Source organism: Gekko japonicus, unplaced genomic scaffold (assembly GCF_001447785.1).
Source record: "Gekko japonicus isolate JY-2015 unplaced genomic scaffold, Gekko_japonicus_V1.1 scaffold1769, whole genome shotgun sequence".
NCBI classification, from domain to species: Eukaryota; Metazoa; Chordata; class Lepidosauria; order Squamata; family Gekkonidae; genus Gekko; species Gekko japonicus.
The window spans coordinates 40447-63853 of record NW_015170940.1 but is presented as its reverse complement, the minus strand read 5'-3'; the positions used below and the strand labels follow the sequence as shown (position 1 = coordinate 63853).

The 23407-nt window shown below is 41.7% G+C and overlaps 1 protein-coding gene across 1 annotated transcript in view; it reads left to right on the top strand.

The window, feature by feature from the left end:
* CACNA1A (calcium channel, voltage-dependent, P/Q type, alpha 1A subunit) overlaps positions 1 to 23407 on the top strand; it is a 345585-nt gene that overhangs the window by 318275 nt on the left and 3903 nt on the right. The window contains exons 39-42 of the mRNA XM_015418872.1: positions 14149 to 14254; positions 15306 to 15413; positions 16266 to 16366; positions 20278 to 20387. Of these exons, the coding sequence (XP_015274358.1) occupies positions 14149 to 14254; positions 15306 to 15413; positions 16266 to 16366; positions 20278 to 20387 (425 nt within the window). The remainder of the gene's footprint in view (positions 1 to 14148; positions 14255 to 15305; positions 15414 to 16265; positions 16367 to 20277; positions 20388 to 23407) is intronic.

Here is a 23407-nt window from a genome sequence, read left to right as displayed (position 1 = left end):
GCAAACATCATCCCCCCCATGCCTTTTCCTGCTAGCAAAAGTGCATGGAGTGGAAGGGGGGGAATGATGAAACCTCTCCTGCCAGCATGCATATGTTCAGGACTCAGTTTGCCCCCTCCCTCACACTACTTTTGAGGTGAGTGCCAGGTCACACGTTAAGCACGAGTTGGTTTGGGGTTTCCCCCAACCCAACCCACTTTATTGTATCATCTGTAGATCAGTATATTTATTTTATTTATTTATTGGATTTATATCCCGCCCTCCCCAAATAGCAGGCTCAAGGTGGGTTCCATCAAACATAATACACAATATACAGTATACAAAGAATGAAAAACAATTAAACCCCCAATAAAATACAGCAACATTCCTCTGGTACAAGTCTTAGTTAAAGCCTCACAGATGCCATCTGTGTTTTGGTCCTTAGATGGTAGTGCAGATCTGACCCGCTGAAGTAGAGAGTTGTAGAGAGGGGGGATGCCTGCCGCCCTAACTAAAAGCCTTGCGGAAGAGCTCTGTCTTGCAGGCCCTGCGGAATTGTAAAAAGTCACACATAGCCCTGATCTCATATGGGAGCTCGTTTGTCTCTTGCTAGGCAACCTTCCCCTTTGAAAGAGAACATTTCCTTCTATTATGGAATGCCCATTAAAATGGAATGCCCATTCGGATAAAACCACGTTACAACAATATACCAAGTGTAACTTGTAGACATTTTTTTTAGGAATGTTGAACACTGAAGAGAACATTAATGTTTTTACCATCATTTAATAGTTTGTGATGCATTTGGGCTTGGGAATCATCATAGACCTTGTCCATCTAGCAACTGTCCATATGCGCAGTAGAGCAGTGTAGCATAAATCAGAAGTTTGCCTCACATTGTTCCATTCAGAGTGGATCTCCCAGTTCAGACAATGTCCCTGTGATCCATTTTATTGTTTTGTATTATTATTTATTTATTTATTTATACCCCACCCTCCCCACAAAAGCAAGCTCAGGGCGGCTTACACTCAGGGCCGACTCCAGGTTTTTTTGGACACTAGGCATGGCTACCTTCTGGTGCCCCCCCCCCCCGTGCGCCCACCAATTTTCAAACATAAATGCATTTTAGGAAGAACCCTTTAGGGGTTCAAAAGCCCACAATCCCAGTATCTTTGCGCCTGATCTGGTTCTACAGTAACAATTAGCACAGTAACACTATCAATAAACATAAAAACACCAATGAATCAATAACAGGGCCATTAACAAAGCCAAGAGTTCCTGGCTTCCTCCAGTGTCTGGAGTCAAAACAGGGTTGCCAACTCTGAGCTAGAAAATTCCTGGGGACTGGGGGAGGGGGGGGTTGGCGAAGGCAAAGTTTGGGAAGGAGGCAGCTCAGCTGAGTCCAATACACACCTTTTAACAAATATATATACACTGCAAAAACCTTTTAGCAAACTAATGTGTTCTATTTATGGTCATTATTTAATAAAGTGCATAGTGTATCATTATTTCATCCTAATCAGTATAAATATTTATTACATTCAATAAGCAATAACATTCAATACATACAGATTGTTAACTACCAGACAATTTTGCATCAGGGCTTGACTTTTAAAACACTGATGCAAAATTGTCTGGTAGTTAACAATCTGTACGTATTGAATGTTATTGCTTATTGAATGTAATGAATATTTATACCTGATTAGGATAAAATAATGATACACTAAATAGAATACATTAGTTTGCTAAAAGGTTTTTACAGTGTATATTTATTTGTTACTAGACCCACCTGCAGGCTGGCAACCCTAAGCCCTCAGTTCTGGAAAGCTAATTCCTTGGCCATGGGGAGCCACCAGTGCCTAATACGTGTGCCCGACCCGACCTTCACCACCTCCATCCCCGTTCCTGCTTTAAGGCCAGGGATTGTTCCGGCAATCCCGCCTGGCCTGGCTCAGAGCCCTGCTTGAAGGCTGGCCAAGGGGACTGGCTCTGGCGGGGCCCTGGAGGCCGGGGGTGGGGCAGCTGCTAGGTAGGGCCGGCTCAGGCAGTGGACAGAGGCGGTGCAGGTAGAGCCTGGGCCGGTGGCGGGCAAGGCGCAGGTGCCCTGGGTCCCACCGGCCAGCAGAAGAAGGTGGTGGGGCAGCGAAGGCAGGCACGCCAGGAGTCTCCCCCCCACCGCCGCTGGCTGGGCAACTGGGTCGCCCTCCCGGAAAGGTGGGTGACGGCCTGCAATTTACTACCCTGTTTAGGTGAGGGAGAGGAGGGGCAGCAGGCCAGGGGGCACCCCCTCTTAAGGGGCCACTCTAGGCCACTGCCTAAAAATTGTCTATGATGGGCCGGCCCTGCTTACACTGATTAACACATAAATAACAATTAAAATCCACAAAAAATCATCTAAAATCAAGTTTCCCTGAATGCACTACATGTTTCTGTCAACAGCTGAAACCAAAGGGCAGACTGCTGTGTTCATGGCACACACACACAAAAATAATACCACTAATTTCTAACCCTCATTGAATAAGTAATGCGACATAGAGGGCAGCAGTGAAGGCTCCATTAGTGATATGAAACTAGAAACTGGATCTTCAGCATCTGTGCCCTGATATGCTCTGGCGAAGTCATTACTGAGGTCCAGAGTCTGCAGGCCAAAGCTAGACCCAAACTGAAGTCCTGGAAGTGAGTCTTTGCGCATTAGATAAATTCCAAACCATATGTGTTCCCCTTTTACTCCACCTAAGAATTACTTGAAAAGTGGGCTTTTTAAATTTGCAATATGGTCACTTTCATTTAAATAATGAGGGCTTGCTTTAGAATAGGAACATTTCTGGTATTTAAAAACAGAAGACTGGCGTGTGTCCCCTTCCATAGCATTGTTCAAGCCCTTACCTATCTCACCTGCACAATTCTGCTTTTCCAAGATTCCCCTGGTGGATTTTTCCAGATCATTAGTAAGTTAAACCGATGCTTTTTAAAAAATTCTCCTTCAACTACTATAACTGGGGACATAACAAGGTAATTAAAGGAGGCAAAAAGTAATTTAAGAAAGCTATTATTTAAGAAAGCGTTCACTATAAGTAAGTAAAATATTCTGAAATTAAAAGTAACTGAATTTACTAAATGTATACATTCTAAAACAAATCAACACAAATTTGTGGTTTTAGCAACAGGATTATAAACATTTTCAGTCACTTCAGGCTATACATATTTGGCTATAGGTTTTGCAAATTTAGCACTAGAACAGAAGTGCAGTTAAAATAGCACCTCAAATAAGAAAACACTCAGAGTTGCATAGAGTTTTTTACTACAGTCCCTTCATAGTCCATCATTTGGACTGTGCTACTCATGCTGATCCTGCTAATTCACTAGTTTACCGTTGGTGCTGCTAGTAAGTATTAGCATGGGAATCAGTGTCATGCATACGTGACTTGCAGGTGTTGGCATGCTTTCCACTTGAGAAATGCCATGTCTGCAGATCTCCATGTGGAACTGAAAATTAAAGGGAAGGAAAGCTAACTTGTGGATTGCTTGGCATTTACCAAGTTGTTGGTTTAGTGATGGCCCATATCATTGTAAGCAAAAGTAGAGACCAAACTAGTAGAAATGGACTTGTATAATGTGCTGTGGGTGGACACTGTGTCCTGAGCTGTTTTAAAAGCCTGTTCACTGCTAGAGAGCTTTATGCCAGCCAGACAGTATGCACCGTCAGTACACTTGCCAGTTTACCAGCACCAAGAAGTGCAGGTGTGTTCTCTGTCATACTCACACAGAGCAACAACTGGATATATGCTCAAACAGAGCTCTTTCTGTGTAAAAGCAGATATGTGCATATACTGGGCCCCACATCTGTCAGTGGACAGCAACTATTGTTGACAGTTGATTCTGTTGTAAGATTGCTCTCTCATGTCCTTCTGGCTGTCTATAAAACAATAAGTAAAAAAATGTTCTCATGGTTTATCTAATAGTTCTTTGGCCTTTTTGTGTAACTTAAATGACTACGTCCTTTCAGTCCCCTAAAGGTCTAGCATGCTTCTGCCTCCATAACAATGCAACTTCCTACCAAAGAACACAACATTAGGGGTAGTAGTTCTCTACTTTCAACCAGAGACAAATTAAAAGCAACTAACCTATTTCTCTGCCCTTTCTCTCTGCTACTCCATGCCTCTTTCTCTGTCAATGCAGTTCTAACCTATAAAAAGCTTTCCCTTTTGCCCCTCCATATCTCCGTACTCTAACCCTGATACCCATGTACATCACTAGCTGATCCCTGACTTGCATTTTCTTTCTGTTTTTCTTTCCCACTATACTATTTATCATTCAGCAACCCAGTTTCCCCCCATGACATTTCCCTTCATTTGTGTGTTTCCTCTTTTCCCCTCAACTACTGGGTTTCTGCTAATGATTTATGGCACAGATATTGAAATGTTCACTCTCAGTGCAGTGACTGTTCGCATGCGGAGAGGTGGAGGGATCCAAATTTGTCAGTGGGAGTGGAATCTGTGGTTTGGGGTTCTGTGCACTTTGATGCCACATGTTATAGAATGAGCATGCAATTGTCTGATGAAATGAGTAGGGACATGGTGTCCACCCAGTCAAGAGAAGTAAAGATTAAATGCTTCCAAACATGATGGTGATAATACCTGTGACTGAAGTTCTTCTGATGAAGGATTCTCCTTGTTCCTTCATGTTTTTAAAATGACTCATCTATTTTCTGAGCTCAAATAACAGCAACACCCAGTGCTTCAGAGGACAGTCTAAGGACAAATTGTGCATATGGTAAAAATCACAGGATTGAGAAATCATCTGGATCACACTGCTCTGTAATAGAGGAACCACTTAGGAGGGGCACAGTTTCATCACTGTGCAAGTCCCATCACACCTATTTGGTCGCTATTGCTTGCATGGTTCTTCTCATATGATCCCAGCCTTCCTTCATTCATAGTTCCTTCATTCCTAGGTAACCAGAGCAGATGTCACAGAGAAGTGATTATTAGTCCTCAGGTGCTTCTTGCTGCTGAACTAAAGATATCAGCTCTCTTCACTAATTAGTAAATCCTTACCTGCTCCCTACATTGTTATTGTAGTAGGCATTGGGAGGGGGAATCTTGCACTTACATGATGGCCTGAAGTTTAAATATATAAAAAGAGAAGGAGGCGGAAAGTGATGTTAGAATATATAGAATAAAATCCTTCATACAGTTATACTTTCAGAAGCTTGGATCCTGTGGAGGATTTTTGAAGATGGAAGGGGAATAATTTTCACCAAATCTCCATCCCTGCTGCAGCTCTCTGATCCCCCTATACTGTTTCTGGAGTCCTTTCCTCCAGGAACAGCATTTCACAGGCTGGTATGGGCTGCAGCAGCAGGAGGGAGGGAGGGGAGGCTCCCTGGATGAAAATACCACTTGTCTGCAGAAATCTCCAGTAGATCCAAGCCACGAGTACAAATAGACGTCGTCATTTTTGTTAATAAAATTAAAGCAGAGTAATCTTTTTAAAAAGCAAGTGAGAAAGTGAGACATTTTCAAAGGAGGGTAAAGAAGGGCAATAGATGTTAGAAGGAACAGATTTCCGGGCTCAGAGAAATAGGTAAGAAGAGGCAAAGCTGAGAAACAGGAAAAAAATCTGTAGTTTTAATAGTAGAATAATCACAAGAATTAAGTGCATGATCTGGACTATTAACGAAGGAAAATAAGGAATGCCAAGATCACAAAGAAGTTTTGAAGAACTGAGAAGCAGTAGTGGTGTACAGTGTATGTGAACAATAACAAGCAACAAATACAGGGGATGATAAAGTGGGGGGTTGTGGCTGAAGTGATGACCCAACAAGATGACATGAACATATTATTATTATTATTATTTATTTATTTATTTTATCACACTTGTATCCCGCTCTCCCTGCAAGCAGGCTCAGGGCGGTTAACAGTATTTGGTACAATGCACCAAAATCGTAAAATAGTTAAAATAGTCAAAACAGTTACATAATTTACAGTTAAATACATTACAGTTAAAATGCTCACAGTTTTAAATCACATGTCAGACTCTTGGACAGTAACTCTCAACAACACTCTCTGGCAGTGATGTTTATTGAGAAATAATAAGTTCCAAGCTAATACAGGTGTTGTGTCAGAACTGAGGTTCTGGCAGCAAAATCCCCAATTATAGACAGTTCAAACCAGGGCCCCGGTTGGGTCCCGTCCAATCATACCCCACAATCGTCCCACCTAGCTTTTGCGCACACTACACCTCCACCTGTGAATATACCATTATGTTCTCTAAGGCAGTGAAGCAAGTACAGTCATCTCCAAGGTCATCCCTGCGTAGGGAGGTATCTTAGAAAGAGTTACATTGCTGCTAGAATAGAGCCGTTCACTCACTCACTCACACCCCTCCCTCAGGAATTTCGCTCCCTCTGCTGGCCCCAGATCCCTCCATAGCATGGCAAATGAGAGTCCGAGTTTGACAGAACAACAGAACTAAAAAAATCAATTCAATGTGAAGGGGAAAGCTGAGAGAAAGAATATTATAGAAGTCAAGGGAAAATAAAAAGTATCAACAGAGAATGAAGTTTTGTGATATTAAAAAGAAAATTCCCATATGACTTATCAATAGAAGAGATGTGAAAAGAGAAAAATTAAAAATGACATTGTGGCCAAAACTGAGAAAAAGAATGGACAGCCAACGGACATTTATTTATTATTAATTATATATTAAAAAAAGACAGAGATTTAGTGGTGAAGACAATTAGTTTGTCCAACAGAAAAGCAGTAATGCTAAACAGAACAGAAGGTGGAAGAACAGAAAGATGAAGTTTTATGTGATCTGCATTAAGTTTATAATGAAGAACAAAATGTCTCATCAATAAGAAAAAATTTCAAAAGCCTTAATTGCTGTGGCCAGCATACTGCTTTAAATAAGGTCTGTAAGAGTTGAATATTTCATCAAGAAGATCCTGTCTTGCTTCCAGTTTTTGGTGTGACAAGAATGGTTGGCTCCGGGACTTGCTCCCATGAAGCCACCGGATCACTGGATCCTTAAGAGGAGTTTGGAGGCTCCCAAACTCCAATGAGCTCTCCGGAGAGGAGCTCGTCACAAGGGGCTTGACATGGACTCCCCGTGAGTGGCAGCAAGCGGGTGGAAGTCTGAGACTGCCCCCAGTAATAGCTCAGTGAGAACGTCCATGGCAGCTATGGACGTGAAGTCGTGACTGCTGGAACGAGGGGGAAACAGAACATCTCAACAAAACAATACAAGAACTGCAACATCACTAGGAATTTTTCCACTGATTAAGAAAGGGAGGGGTGAGGAATCCTCCTCTCCCTCCCCACGTCTCTAAAGTGGCTAAGAAAAGAAGAGAAAAGAACTTTCTTAATAGAATGAAATTTTATTACAGCATCCAGCCAGAACAATCCAAACACTTCAGCAAGGGGCACAACTTTCTTAATAAATTTACTGGGCTAAAGAAAATAAGGTTGATGTCTGAGAACAGAATTGTGAAACAGATTTATAAATATGATATCATTATACTTTGGATTACAAAACCATATTGTGGATTTTAAATCTTTGGAATACTGTAATAAGCATCAGATTCTATATTATTATTATTATTTTTTAAATCCCCGGAGGGATATTTTTTATTTTGCAAATACTACAAAAACTACAAAGAAATATTAGGGAAGGGACTACAACTAAGGAGAAAGAAAAGCAAACCACACTAAACTAAAACCCCAAAGGAGGAGGTTTCTTCCTCTTTGGACTCTTCATCTGTCCCCAGCTGACGTCTCAAAAAAAATTTAGCTTTAAAAGTGGAGTCTATCTTCTCTCTTCTATCGTTGATCTTAAAGATGACACCCTCTGGAACCGCCCATCTGTACGATATTCCATTAGTTTGAAGGGAAAAAATTAAATCCTTGTAATTTTTCCTCTTTTGTCTAATTTCAAATGGAATGTCCTTTAAGGTTTTGATGGTTACATTTCCCATTTTCAGTGGAGTTGCTGATGTTGCTTTTAAAATGGCATCTCTGGTTTGTCTTCTTGAAAACCTGACCACTATTTCTCCAGGTAGGCTATTTTTTTTAATGTAATTAGAGTATGCCCTATAGGCTGACTCCATTTCATTTACAAGTTCATCCGCTGTTAAGCCTACTACTGGAGCGATGATCTCACTAAGCACCCTCTTCAGGTCTTCCCGGTCTGTTTCAGAAACTCCCTGAAACCTGAGAATCAGGTTAGCTTTTTCCATCTGTAGCTGCAAAACTCAATTCTCTTGGCAATTCTGCTTCGTTTCCACATCTCCCATCCTTTTCTTCAACTTCTTGCTTGTGGTGTCTGTCTCTTTAATTTTCTTGTTTGCCTGCTCCACTTTTTTTTCTGTTTCGTTCAGCTGAAGCTGCTGTGCTGCAAAGTTTTTATTCTTCACGGTCAATTGCTGGTTAATACCATCGAGTTGTTCCATCACCGGCTTGAGCATATCCGCCAGGAGTTTGAGGACATCTGCTCCCTCTTCCGGTTTTGGACTCTGACTGCCCAGCTTTGTTTTAAACTTTCTCTGCTGGGCCGCCATCTTTCTCATTTTGTTTACAGTTTCTGCTGCTTCCACGCAACTCAGAAAACTCGCCAAATGACTGCGCAATTCAGATAAGTCTCTCAAAACACTTTTGGTTTACTTCCTCCCCTCTCCCCCTTCGTGTCCGTTAGCCGCTCATTCGCATGAGAGGCGTCTCTCTTTGCAATCTCTTTTTTCAACCGCGGGGGGGATCGCTTTTCAAACTACTCCATTTTATTCAGAACTCACATTAATTGTCGGTCAGTTTCTCTGACCATGCTCAGTTTTATGCCATTCCGCTCGATCTCCGGTGCTTGTCCCAGTCAGTCCAGCTTGTGCCCGAAGGCCACTCAGCGACTGGACCGTCGGGGCGGAGGGGAGCCTCAATTCTCCGGCATTACGCCGTCAAAGAGGCTACCCCTCAAAAGCCCCCTGGCCTGGAGCCTATTGCAAAGGCTCCGCGGGGGTGTCACTTGAGGTGGCACCCCTCCAGGCCACTGGTGTGCAATTCGCCCTTCCCCGTTGTGGGAAGAACATCTGCCATCTTCCCTGGAATTATAACTGAGCCATAGGGATTCATAGAAAGACATTTAATTTGGATTATAAATATCTACATCCTATTATCTGGACCATAAACTAAAATCAAGAAGAAAGAAGGAAGAATTAATGAACTATTAAGCATATATTTTTAACTTTCACTATTTCATTTCCTTAGAACTCATTGTGTATACATTTGCGATTTGTTGAAAATTGTAAAGTATATTATGTTCTGAGGTTCTTGTAAACAACTGATAAGTCTGTATTACAACTAAATGATAAGACTGTCTGCCTTGCCTGGGAACCCTCTTGTTTTTAATGTAATTGGGTAAGCATAGAAAGCTCTGTGATTGTAGAGATTTTATTGACAAAGAGCTGTAGAGATTCTCTGTTTTAAACACAATATTTTAAAATGGCTGGAGTAGAAGAAGGAAAAAATGTTCTAACACCAATGGTTACAGATCTCCAACTTTTTAAAAAAATCATTCCAATAGTAGAAAAAACTGTGAAAACAGCTATGGACTCTATGTAATCTAAAATAGACTTACTTCTACAGCAGAAGATCAGCTAGCTGAAAGAGCAAACTGACATAGCATACATCTTTGTGAGAGATATGGATACAGAAAATACAGATGAAGTCTGCAAGCAAAATTACATGGCCTACAGAACAAACTCAATGTATACAAAAAGAAAGAAAATGTTTGGAGAACTGAATGTGAGATTATATGAAGGAATAACAACAGATGGAATCTTTACAGCAAAAAATGAAATTTTCCATCAGAGAGAGAAATAAAGAATATATAGAACCTCAAACCATTCAAATAATTGAATATAGAGGGCTACTTCCAGAAGTTATTTTCCTTACATACAAGGGGAAAAGACACAGAATTAAGACTTTAAAACTTAAGAGGAGAAACCAGAAAATGAAGAAGAGGATGAAATCCTACAAAAATAGTTAAAACTTTCTGGATATGTGAGATTATACATATTTTCAAGAGAAGAAGGTCAAAACCCTTTGGACAAGAGAGACTATATGATTTTTTAAGGTCTTATAAATTAGACTGACATTTAACCAATTTATAGGATCAGGAACATTAGTTTAAATCAATTGCAAAAGACTATACATAAAAATAAGGTGGAATATTGAAAATAGATATTTAGACATTGTATGAGATACTTAACTAGATACTTTAATGATGAAATGGAACCCCCGATATGTGTATGTTTGTTTGTCTTAATTAAAAATAAAATGTTATATTAAAAAAGAAGATCCTGTCTTGATGAAGCAAAGTAGAAACTAAAATGTCTTCCCATCATAATAAGCAGAACTATCTAGCAAAAGTTGTTTACTCTATAATTCAAAAAGCTATGACTGCTACATTCACACCAAAAACTTACATAGTTACAATAAAGCATAATGCAATTGGATCCAATATGTATACCAATAAAGGAACCAAGGACCAACAAGATTTCTTCATCTCCTAGCCATCAGCTGTACACCCACTGCACAAAATCCTGTCGAATTTTGGCAGCACATAAGGCAGAACTTGTCATCTTGTAGCTCTGATTGGTCCAGAAAATGCTTGATTTTAGGTGTGTTTGGGATATTGTTGAATATTGGGAATCCTTGATCATTTTCCTGGCTCTATAAATGAGGCTGATAGGGCAATCTTATGTAACTTACTTCAGTCTACATCCATCAAATGGCATACACTTGCACTGTTAATATACGAGATGAAAAGGGCTTGGTAGCTTTGGGCTAGAATCTTGGTTATCAAGACCCACACATTTCATTCCCAGCTGTGCCACTTCCATATCTGTGCTTCAGGGACAAACCAGACATAACTGCATAGTTGTGGCTGCCATGAAGACAACGCTGTCATCATTTAAAAATATTGCAAGGCCTGTAGTGTGGCAGACTGAGACACTGTTGTCCCACCCCTGCACCATATCAAGCCCCCCGCCCCCCGGCTGCTCTGACACTTGAAAAGGTGCAGGAGGGGGAAATGAGTGATGCTGTAGGCAGCATTTTAAAATGACTTTTAAATGGCAGAAGTGTCCTCATGTCCACCACAAGGATGCCGTCACATCTAGTTTGGCCCTCAGTTTTCCAGTTCTGTTGAATCCTTTAAATAAAAATGTGTTCTGAGTAATATCTCACAATAACCTCCCTCCTTCATTTGCAGTGGCCTTCCCTGTTTATACTTCTATGTTCTTCCTGCCTGCTGCCATTATCTACACATCTGTATGTTCATTTCTCCATGACATTGGTTGTCCAGAACATTGTGAGATATATTGAATCTGCAATTCCCTCACCTGTCTGTGGGGGGAAAGTGGGTTTCTGAGTGCCCTAACTGCCCCAAGGGAAAATTGCTGTCTGTATCCATTCCACCCCCTTATCCTTTCTTCACTGTGGGTGAGCTCCTCCTCCAAGAGCATGTGGGCTCCTCAGAAATAGTTCTGCTTCAGCCATCCATCCAAAAGGCTTACTTTTCTTACCAAGTTGGAATATATATATAAAATCTGGCATCTTCAGGTACACTAGCATGACTAAAATGATTTAGACTTTTCACCTCCTTTAACTTTCCAGTCCATGTTTGCTCCACTGCAGGGATGAAAAACTTAAGTTGTGTCCCAAAAACAGTGCCCTGAAAATTTTGTGCCACTGGGGAAAAACGTTCCACAAGGAAGTTCAAATTCAGCAAATGGAAACAAATTCGGTGCCTACAACACTGTATGCAAAGTGAAAGTGCGTATTTTTATAAACATTCATGTATCATGGAATTTATGCCAAGTATCAAGATGTTTTAGATGAATTCAAGAAAAGCTTGTGGTGGTCATGGAAGCAAACCAAAGGGTGAAGACTGGCACTGGTACAGTTCCGTGACATATTGGAAGCCGAACATGTGGTTGTGGGAAGATGGGCAGTGAGTCCCAAGCTGCTGCTATGTGCTGAAATGTCCCTACGTTTCTAGCAGCAGAATTGGACTGCCTAAAGGATGGTAACACCGGAGAGAATGAAGCATATGGGCAGCAGCACCAAGGTGGAATGCTACGCATGCCCATGTTGCTGTTCCCTGAGGGCAGTGTGATGCTGTTATGAAGAGCAATCATGTTGATAGCCCCACCAACATGACTTCAGATGTTACAAGAAGCAGCCATGCCACAGCAGTTCAATAGGTAGAGAAATAATCCCAAAATGTTCCTGGTAATGTTCAAATTAATTCTCAGTCTTGGAGACTAAAGTTCTTTGAAGGTAGCTATTGTGTAGCATGACAGCTGCCTGATCTTCCAAAGGAGCTTAATTGTTGGGTTCTGGTTGCAAACAAAATAGTGACTATTGCTAAATTGTTCAGCTGCCAAAAGGTATAAACATTACACCATTAACATTTGTCAAGGAGGGGGAAGATGCTACTTCGAGATGTTTCTACTTCATTTTGACTAGGAGTGCTTCACCCTTGGCATCCACACCAAACCCTGTATACAGCCAAAAAAAAAAAAGCCAGATCTTCTGACAGAGTGAACTGACTTCTGTGGCAGAACTGTGGTTGACATAATGGCCTGTTGATGGACAGTGTAGAAAAAAGAGAGTGAAAAGGAACAGACAGCATTCTTAGCAAATTGCCAAGCAAATGGGAATGCCATTTACGTATATGCAAAGCCCTGGGGAGAGCTGTTAATTAGGCTCTTAAGACAGTGGTTTCCAAGATTCGCAGGTTTTCTGGGCATCAAATTCCTTCAGGGATCATCCTGTTTTTTTTCTGCTGAATCATTACCTGTATGTGTGTCTTCCTCTTTCTCATTCTGTACCTCCTTCACTTTTTAAACTCTCCTGTCTTCACCCCTGCACACCTCTGTTCAGTGACATTCACTTAACAAACCCCAAAGACCCTGATCGTCTAACCCCCATTTCCATTGGTCCACAGCCTATCTCAGCTAATGCACTAGCTGGTCAAGCCCCACCCTGAGCATCTTGTGTGATCTCCAGCCCATGGCCTTGGCTCAGAGGAATGGCACATGGCCCATAGTCTGTCAATTTCATTTCTTTTCTACCCTAAGGACGCACCCACCCATTTTTGCACCAAAAGCCTACAATCCAGATCTCTCCCTTTAGCTCAATCTATACCAGAGCTATGAATGAGTCTCAATGTGTTATCTGTGAATGCCTTTGCACTGTGCTGTGATGCATGTTGCATGCTCTTTTTGCATGACTCCAATCTTGCACATTTTATGAAACCTGCTCTGTTGAATGGTTGCAATGCATTCTCCTTTGATCCCTTCCCTTTTCCACTGCTACCTGTTGCTATATTGGAAAGTTGATGTTTTGTTTTGTTCTTTGTTTTATACTTCTTAATTTTACTATACAGACAAATAATGAGCTTCTTGGAAGAACTCTGTGAAAGTTAGGACCTTAAAAGGTATTCAATTTGGAGAGAACATTGTGTGAGGTCTAGTAGAGGTAGAGTACATGGGATCGGGACTCTTAAAATCTGTCTAACAGATTTTAAAGGAATTAGCATAGTGATTAAAGATGGAACATTAATCTAATCCTGTTTTGGATAGGATGTAAAATCTGCTAGATTAGAACAGAAGTTTGAAAGCCAATTCCTGGCTTCCTGCTCTGCTATAACATAAAGAGGCATTTAAGATACAATCATCTCCCAATAAAGTAATTGGCAAAACTCTGATTTTAATCCAGATCAGTTTTAATCAATGGAAGTAAATTCCATTTGTTTTTATGGGACAAACCTCCAAGCAAGCATGCTTAGAACTGTACCTAAATTCTTTACTTCCCCCAGTTATCACATGGGTTTGTTTCTTGGCCAATATCTTGGGGGGAAAGCATGTAGAAGACATTGGCCAAAAGAAAAGTTTGGAGGGGGCAGATGAGATGAATAACCTGCTGAGTATTGAAATTATTACAGCAGAACTTTGATTGTCACCTGCTTGGGAGAGGAGAGGTTACACTATGAGTAGCGGAAGAGACAGAGGAAAAGTTCAGAGTTCTTCCCAGGGCTCTTATGTTCCTGTGTGCAAGATATCTCAGGAAGATGGAGTAATAAGATGATACCTTTCTGCTTGGATCTCTGCAGAGACTACTTCGTATGGATTTGCCTGTGGCAGATGACAATACAGTCCATTTCAATTCTACCCTGATGGCATTGATCCGAACTGCGCTTGACATCAAGATTGCTAAAGGCAAGTGATGCTAGTGAGTCCACCTGTCTAATCAGAGGATTTCAGGAAATGAGACTCAAACACAGGAAAGCACATCCTAAGCTACTAAGACCTTGTTTGCATGGCATATTAAAATATGGGATACTTTCAGTTAAAAGGTAAACATCGTCTGTGAGAGACAAGACTCCCTGGAGGAGTGGCTTTGAGCAGGCATTTTGTTTCTCGTTTCCCAACTCCTCCAGCGCCAGCCCACGCTAGAAGAAGGTGTAGTTTTTAAAGAAAGAGGGTGTTATTGTTTTGAACAAGGACAAAGGGTCATATGATGAACTCAACTGATTGTCCTTGCAATTGTTGAAAGTCTCACGGCCCCTTTTTTGGAGTCTCCTGAGCTGGAGTACAACCTGGACTTTATGCTACAACAGCTTACTTTAATTTTGTGAAGGTATGGTCGGATTTGGTATCAATTTTGTTTTCTTTTGTGACTTTAAAAGCATTATAAATGTTTATTGGCTTTCACACAGACAAATCAAAACCTGTTTGCAGGTAGATGAATACCATACCAAGTGCACACACCTCTCAATAACTCTCAAAGGTGCATGCATAAAACTTGACATGTCTCCCTTTCCTTTAAAATTCTCAGAATTGGGGGTCAGACTCTTTCCTGGACTGAATATTAGAGTCCTCTTCCATTTCAAAAAGGATTTGTGCAAGTAGAAAAACTGAGGAGCAGGAAGAGGTCCATGCTAGAACCTTTCTAACTGACTGGCTTACTCAGACAGGGAGTTTTGGGGGGGCAAACCATCAAACATACTATCTCCCACTTGCAATGTTGATGTGTTGCAGTACAGGAAGGACTCAGTCATGTGCTTCATTCAAAAATCTTGCCCAGCTCTTACCAGCATCCTTCCCCCCCCCTAATATTGGGTTTTTAATATGTAAAAATTGCTAGTAAATATAACCCAAGGAAACAAATAGAATAAACAAGTAGCTCTGATATGTCCAAGGGGGCATCAAATGGCTGGATGTTTGTTGCTTTCTCTCATCCTTGATTTGGGTGTTTTTTTCCCCCTAGGAGGGGCTGACAAACAGCAGATGGATAATGAGCTGAGGAAAGAGATGATGGCAATTTGGCCCAACCTCTCCCAGAAAACACTGGATCTCCTGGTCACCCCTCACAAATGTAAGAGTTACCCTTTAGCATTCCTGGTTCCATTCCCACACTTCTGAGTTGCCTTCCCACCAAGTATATACCTGCCCCTCAGTCTACCCGTTTCCCTTGGCCATACATCATTCCTATTCTTGCCCTTCTGACCCAGAGGAAAAAGAACAGTGAGATGATCAAAGCCCTCTGGGATTCCTGTCCAATTTGGGCTGTAGCCTTTCCACGACTAGGGTGTAGCATGACAGAAGAAAAGGACCTACAAACTTTGAGAAAATAGGAGCTCTCTGAAGAGCCCAGCACCATCTGGCACCATCTCACTTTACTCATGGAATGCGTGTGTTTGACTACTGTGGGATAAATAAAGCTGAATTTGCTAGACCTTTGCTGTGATCCAACAGAGGTGGTCTTATCTTGTTATGACAAACTGCACAGGAGGAAGTCCTTCTTTGGGAGGGCCCACCTCCTAAGTTACAGGGAGATGCTAACCCAAACAATAAAGACTGCTTAACCCACCACAGGGAACAGCAGAGATGTACACCAAGCCATTTCACTCTTATCACCATAGGTCATTGCCTCTTTCCACTCCTGAGATACAGCTCAAAATGAGAGCCAAGCTAAGAGGCCATTTTCCATGGGGACTCACCATAAGGTGATGGATACTAGCCATTTGAACTCCCCCTCAGAAGTCTACATGGGCTGCCTCTCTGAAGAGGCCACAGGGGACCAAACCCTTTCACATGGTCAGTTGCAGAGAGTGCCCAAGCAGCCTAGATATATCAACCTGGAGTTCAGAGGGCACTGGTGGGGCAAGTACTGAAGGAATAGGCAGAAAAAGACATTCTTCACTGTCCTGCTTTCTTCACCCTGCAGCTACCGACCTGACAGTGGGCAAAATCTATGCAGCCATGATGATCATGGAATATTACCGCCAAAGCAAGGCCAAGAAATTGCAGGTTATGCGGGAGGAGCAGGTATGTGTGAACCATTAATAAAAAGAGAAAGGAGCCCCTAGATCTCAGCATAGAGATTTTTTGTGAATTCTTTGTCCTTTCTTCAGTCTTGGTTTCCACCAACTCCTGAATTCATTAATTTTAATAACAACCCCAAAAAAGTATAATTTAAAAGCTGAGGCTTCTTCTACAAATGGTCCAGTCCTGTTGTAAATAACAGTGATGGCCATATTATGCACCATGTGGCTTGAAAACTCTGAATACAACACCTTTTGAATCATTTCACTGTGAACAGACCAATCATACATTGCACAGTGTTAGCTTTTGACGAGAACTGATTTTGTTAGGATCAGGTGGGTAGACGTGTTGGTCTGAAGCAGCAGAACAAAGTTTGAGTCCAGTGGCACCTTTAACACCAACAAAGTTTTATTCACGGTATAAGCAAGCACACTTCTTCAGATACCGTCACTCAGTTCTCACTTATACCCAGAATTTAAACTTTGTTGGTCTTAAAGGTGCCACTGGACCCAAACATAGGTCTCACATCTGTTGTTAACTCCTGTATTATCTGTATGCCAATTTGCTGCTATTTACATGTATTACCAAATGTATTATTGCAATCGTAGCTGTATTTATTGCTCACTTATGCATCTTGACTCTAATTAGCTCTTCCTGGCAACTAATCCACACACACACACACACAAACACCTATCTCTCCTTATATATAATTGAGTAGTGGGGTAGCACTTTCTGAACATTCCACACACTCCTAAATCAGTTGGCTCCATGATGCGTCACTCAGAAGCTGTCCCTATCCACTGGCTGCATTGCCTGAGTCTCACCTCCAACATTCTAAACAGTTTGCTGTTCCTCCCCCCACCAGCCAGTCGGAACACAGAGGTCATTTGCATATGAAGCCTGATTGGTCTTTGCCTCTAACATTCTAAACAGTTTGCTGTTGCTGTTTAGAGTAATTGAATGTGTCCTGAGGTACTTATGAGGGCCATATCATATAAGAAGAACATACTTAAGATGTTTTATAGATGGCACTGGTCGCCAGAAAAAATAGCAAAATGTTATAAAAATAACATAAATAAATGTTGGAAATGCAAAAGAGTGATCGGTACATTTTACCACATGCGGTGGAGTTGTATTAAAGCTCAAAAATATTGGCGTAAAATTCAGAAAATAATCTATGAAATTACTGATGTAAATCTGAAAATGGAACCACAATGCTATTTGTTGAATATGTTCCCAGAAAATGTAAAGCATTGTGACATATATTTAATGATAATGATAGTAACATCTGCTAGAATGTTATGGGCAAAATACTGGAAATCTGATAAAGTTCCGAGTGAGGAAGAGTTGACTAACAAACTGTTAAACTTGGCTGAGATGGATAAAATGAGTGTAATAATGCAGGGCAAAGATGAGCATGTTTTTCTAAAGAGATGGGTGAGGGTATATAACTGGATAGAAAACAAGACGGAAAGACAGACCCGAACTGTATAAAAGTATGAGATATTTATGTTTGTTTATACTTTGAAAACCAATAAATAAAGTGTAAAAAAAAAAAAGAATGTGTCCTGAGGTAAAATACATATCCCAATCTTCCCTTAAACGGTCACTGGAGTTGCCAATCTTCCTGTGCGGCCTGGAGATCTCCCAGAAATCACCGTGTTCCCCAGCCACAGCACATCATTTCCCCTACAGAAAATTTCCCAGCTATTACAACTGATCTCCAGATGACCAAGATCAGTTCTCCTGGAGACAATGGCTGTTTTGGGCAGTGGACTCTATGGCATTATACCCTGCTGAGGTCCCTCCCCACCCCAAACCCTGCCCCCCCCCGCCCCCACCCCCCATAGCCCCAAATCAACATATGTCAGGGGTGGAGGGAACCATACCTGTTACCATGAGGCTGTTCTCCCATACTACCCACTTGGGGCAACAAAATGACTTGAAACAGCCCAGTGTTATAGCTAAGCAGAAGGAAATAAACATGGTTTGCCTCCCTCTATTTTCCCCTTTCCTCTGCCGCCCCATGAGCCACAGCCGGGACACTCATCTGGAGCTTCCTTCTAGAGCTCGTTGTATTTCTTCCCACAACAGGCCTTACTCCTAGTATGTAATATTTGAGGAAATCTGTTTCAGTGTATCTGAAGGAGTGCACATCTACACATGCAAAGTCTCTCAGTTGCTGCTTATACCCAGAATTGAATTTTATTGGTCTTGAAGGCGCCACTGGACTCAAAATTTCATTCTCACATCTGTTTGTTAACTCTTTTACTTGTATGCTAATTTACTGCCATTCACAGATCTTAACAGCTGTCTTAATCCAATCTCAGCTATCATCACCCAGCTACTGATATGTCTTGATTCTAACTAGCCCTTCCTGGCAACTAACCCCCCTTCCTATATGTAATGGTTGAGGAAATTCTGTTTCACAGTATCTGAAGAAGTGTGCATGCACATGAAATCTTATACCTTGAATAAAACTTTGTTGATCTTAAAGGTGCCACTGGTCTCAAACTTTGTTCTGATTTTGTTAGGAGACTTTCTGTCAATAACCTTTGCAACCTCTTATAGTTATGCGTTTGTGCCAAAACTCATCAGAATCTGAATATGGTTTTACAGCATGTATGCCAATGATGCCTTTGATGCTTAACTTCATGTTTCTGTGACAGACAACAGTACAAGAGAAATAATATTACCATAACCCTTGTTCCTACATTGACTCCTTGACCTACTTCCCAGGAGAGTTTCCACTCTTTAACAACTGTAATTCACAGGAGAAATTAAAATTGCCTACCTGGAAGCCGAGTTCTTTAAAATGACCCTGTGTGCCCTGTTTTTTTTTCCCTTTTGGAATTTATTTATGCTTGAAAAGGGCTGAAGGGAAAAAGTTAACGAGCAAGCCCCATGCCTAATGGCTTCACTGTGAAAGAGAAGGGATGAGTCAAAATGGCCACACTGAACATGTAGTGCTGCCCAGCAGATGTGGTTATTTGAGGCATGGTGCGTTCATCACAGCTGTCAGGATTGGATGAGGCTGGACATTTTATTTTGTTTTTACTATGGGGCAGCTTTCACCTTTAGGTTCTCATTTACTATCTGTTTTCTGGTTCTGCTTCCATATACCCCTTTATGGACCATTTTGGTTTTGAGCCAGTATAAGGCAGTGATTAAAATTTTGGACTAGGACTGGTTGGGGACTGTGGATTCAAATCCCCACTGTGTCATGAAGTTCATTGGATGACAAGCAGGATACACACAAGGACTTGTAGGAAACCATATCATTTCCCCAGTTATCCCCCTTTCCCATAATTTCCTCTTTCCCTTCCTTGGCAATCCCCAATCTTCTTCTCCTGCTTCCTTGTCTCCTTTTCACCCACCAGCCAACAACCTTTTTCTGTCCCTGTTTCTCTCCTTTCTCCCCCTGGCCGAGTCTCTCTGGGAGAAGTCTGCCTGAGAGGTAGCCACTGCTGCTGTCAGGCTGGGCCAAGTTGCATGGCAGGGCAAATTCATTTGCCTGGCAGCTGCAACCAGTAGGTTGGGCCCAGTGTTTCAGTGGCCACCGCTACCAAGCCTAACTGCATGCTATTTGGCACTGGGCCCAGTTGTATGGTGGCTGCTGCCAGGCTAGGCCCAGTGAGTCCTCCTCTACCAGGGAATGTGATAGGAAAGGGGTATGGGACATTTTTCTGGGCTGTTTTAGCCTCCAGAAACCAAGGCTTGGAAGGCTCAGCAATATTGTAGTTGTGTAACAACCTGCAACATTGAGAGTTCAGTGAGGATTCTTTTCTTAAAGTTACAGGTGTTGTTTCTATAATTTGGGGAATTTTTGATTCCCTCAATGTAGTTTTCTGAGATTTCAGGTTGGAAATATATATATGATGCCAGTCTCTGTACCATTCTGTGTTTTCCTATAGAATCGGACACCGCTTATGTTCCAGCGCATGGAACCACCATCCCCATCACAGGAAGGTGGCCAAGGACAGAATGCTCTCCCCTCATCGCAACTGGATCAAGGAGGTGGAATGTGAGTCTTATATGTGACTTCCAGAATCCTGTATTTCAAGGGACTTTCCCTCAGGAGTGTAGAATTCTCTGGATCCAACACCTTCTAAAATTGTCACCACCAAAGTCCAATAGAAGTCCACAGAAATTATATCGAATTGCCATGAAGAAATCTGGAGAATACATTCTCTTGAAAAGCATTTGCTTGAAAGGGGTTTTTTCAATGTTTTTGTCTGTCTAATTATTCCTGATTGCATACAGTTAGTGCCTGTAGAGGCAGTAGAGTTTGCTACAGCATATTTTGCTGGGAAAAACTTGTTGTTGTTGTTGTTCAGTCGCATAGTCAAGTCCGACTGTTCACAACCCCATGGACCACATCATGCCAGGTCCTCCTGTCTTCCGCCATCCTCCAGAGTTTGCTGAACTTCATGTTCGTTGCATCAATAACACTGTCTAACCATCGCATCCTTCTTCTTCATCATCCCCTTCTTCTTTTACCTTCAATCATAACCAGCATCAGGGTCTTTTCCAGTGAGAGCTCCCTTCTCATTTGGTGACCAAAGTATTTGAGCTTCAGCTATAGTATCCGGCCTTCCAGGGAACAGTAAGGGTTGATTTCCTTTAGGATTGACTGATTTGATCTCCTTGCAGTCCAGGGGACTCTCAAGAGTCTTCTCCAACACCATAATTTGAAAGCATCTGTTCATCAGTGCTTGGCCTTCCTTATGGTGCAACTTTCGCAGCCATACATGACTACTGGGAATACCATTGCTTTGACCATATGGACTTTTCTTGTCAGGGTGATGTCTCTACTTTTTATTATGCTGTCTAGGTTTGCCATTGCTTTCCTCCCAAGGAGCAGGCATCTTTTAATTTCATGGCTGCAGTCACCATCTGCAGTGATCTTGGATCCCAGGAATGTGAATTCTGTCACTGCTTCCATGACTTCCCCTTCTATTTGCCAAGGAGAGATGGGGTCAAATGCCATGATCTTAGTTTTTCTGATGTTGAGTTTGAAGCCAACTTTTGCACTCTCCGCTTTTACTCTGAGCAAGAGGCTCTTTAGGTCCTCTTCACTTTCTGACTTTAGAGTGGTATCATCTGCATATCTGAGGTTGATGTTTTTCCCGGCAATCTTAATTCCTGTTTGTGATTCATCCAGGCCGGTATTTCGTATGATGTACTCTGCATATAAATTAAATAAGCATGGTGACAATATACATCCTTGTCGTACTCCTTTTCCTATGCTAAACCAATCAGTTGTTCCATATTCGGTTCTAACTGTCACTTCTTGACCCTTATACAGGTTTCTCAGGAGACATGTTAGGTGGTCTGGTACTCCCATCTCTTTAAGGACTTGCCACAGTTTGTTGTGATCCACATAATCAAAGGCTTTAGCATAGTCGATGAAGCAGAAGTAGATGTTTTTCTGGTACTCCCTTGCTTTCTCCATAATCCAGTGAATGTTGGCAATTTGATCTCTAGTTCCTCTACCTCTTTGAAACCCAGCTTGTACTTCTGGCAGTTCTCTATCCATGTACTGCTGAAGCCTAGCTTGTAGGATCTTGAGCATGACCTTGCTAGCATGTGAAATGAGTGCAATTGTGTGATAGTATGAACATTCCTTGGCATTGTCCTTCTTTGGGATTGGAATGTAAACTGACCTTTTCCAATCCTGTGGTTACTGTTGCGTTTTCCAAATTTGCTGGCATATCGAGTGCAGCACTTTAACAGCATCATCTTTTAGGACTTTGAATAGCTCAGCTGGGATGTAATGTTTTCTAAGACCCATTTGACTTCGCACTCTAAGATGTCTGGCTCTAGGTCAGTGATCACACCGTCGTAATTGTCAGGGACATTGAGGTCCTTCTTGAATAGTTCTTCTGTGTATTCTTGTCATCTCTTCCTAATCTCTTCTGCTTCTGTTAGGTCCTTACCATTTTTGTCCTTTATCATGGCCAGCTTTGCATGGAATGTTCCCTTGATTTCTCCAATTTTCTTGAAGAGATCTCTAGTCCTTCCCATTCTATTGTTTTCCTCTATTACTTTGCATTTTTCTTTCAGGAAGGCCTCCTTATCTCTCCTTGCTGTTCTCTGGAAATCTGCATTCAGCTGGGTAAATCTTTCTTTTTCACCATTGCCTTTTGCTTTCCTTCTTTCCTCTGCTATTTTTAAAGCCTCATCAGACAGCCACTTCACTTTCTTGCATTTCTTTTTCTTTGGGATGGTGCTGATTGCTGCCACATGTACAATGTCACGAACCTCCATCCATAGTTCTTCAGGCACTCTGTCTATCAAATCTAGTCCTTTAAACCTATTCTTTACCTCCACTGTATATTCATAAGGGATGTGATCTAGGTCAAACCTGAATGGTCTAGTGGTTTTCCCAACTTTCTTCAGTTTAAGTCTGAATTTTGCAATGAGTAGCTCATGATCGGAGCCACAGTCAGCTCCAGGTCTTGTTTTTACTGACTAGATAGAGCTTCTCCATCTTTGACTGCAAATTATATAGTCAATTTGATTTCAGTGTTGCCCATCTGGTGATGTCCATGTGTAGAGTCGCCTCTTAGGTTGTTGGAAGAGGGTGTTTGCTATTACCAGCGTATTCTGGATTGTATCCCAGTACTGCCTTTTGCACTCTCTTGTTGACTATAAAGGCCACACCATTTTTTCTACGAGATTCCTGGCCACAGTAGTAGATATAATGGTCTTCTGAGTTAAATTCGCCCATTCCTGTCCACTTTAGTTCACTGATTCCTAAGATATCACTGTTCAGTCTTGCCATCTCATTTTTGACCACGTCAAGCTTACCTTGATTCATAGATCTTACATTCCAGGTTCCTATGCAGTATTGTTCTTTGCAGCATCGGACTTTCCTTTTACCATTAGACACATCCACAGCTGAGTGTCCTTTCGGCTTTGGCCCAGCTGCTTCATTCTTTCTGGGGTTATTTGTACTTGCCCTCTGCTCTTCCCCAGTAGCATCTTGGACACCTTCTGACCTGAGGGGCCAATCTTCCGGCATCATATCTTTTAGCCTTT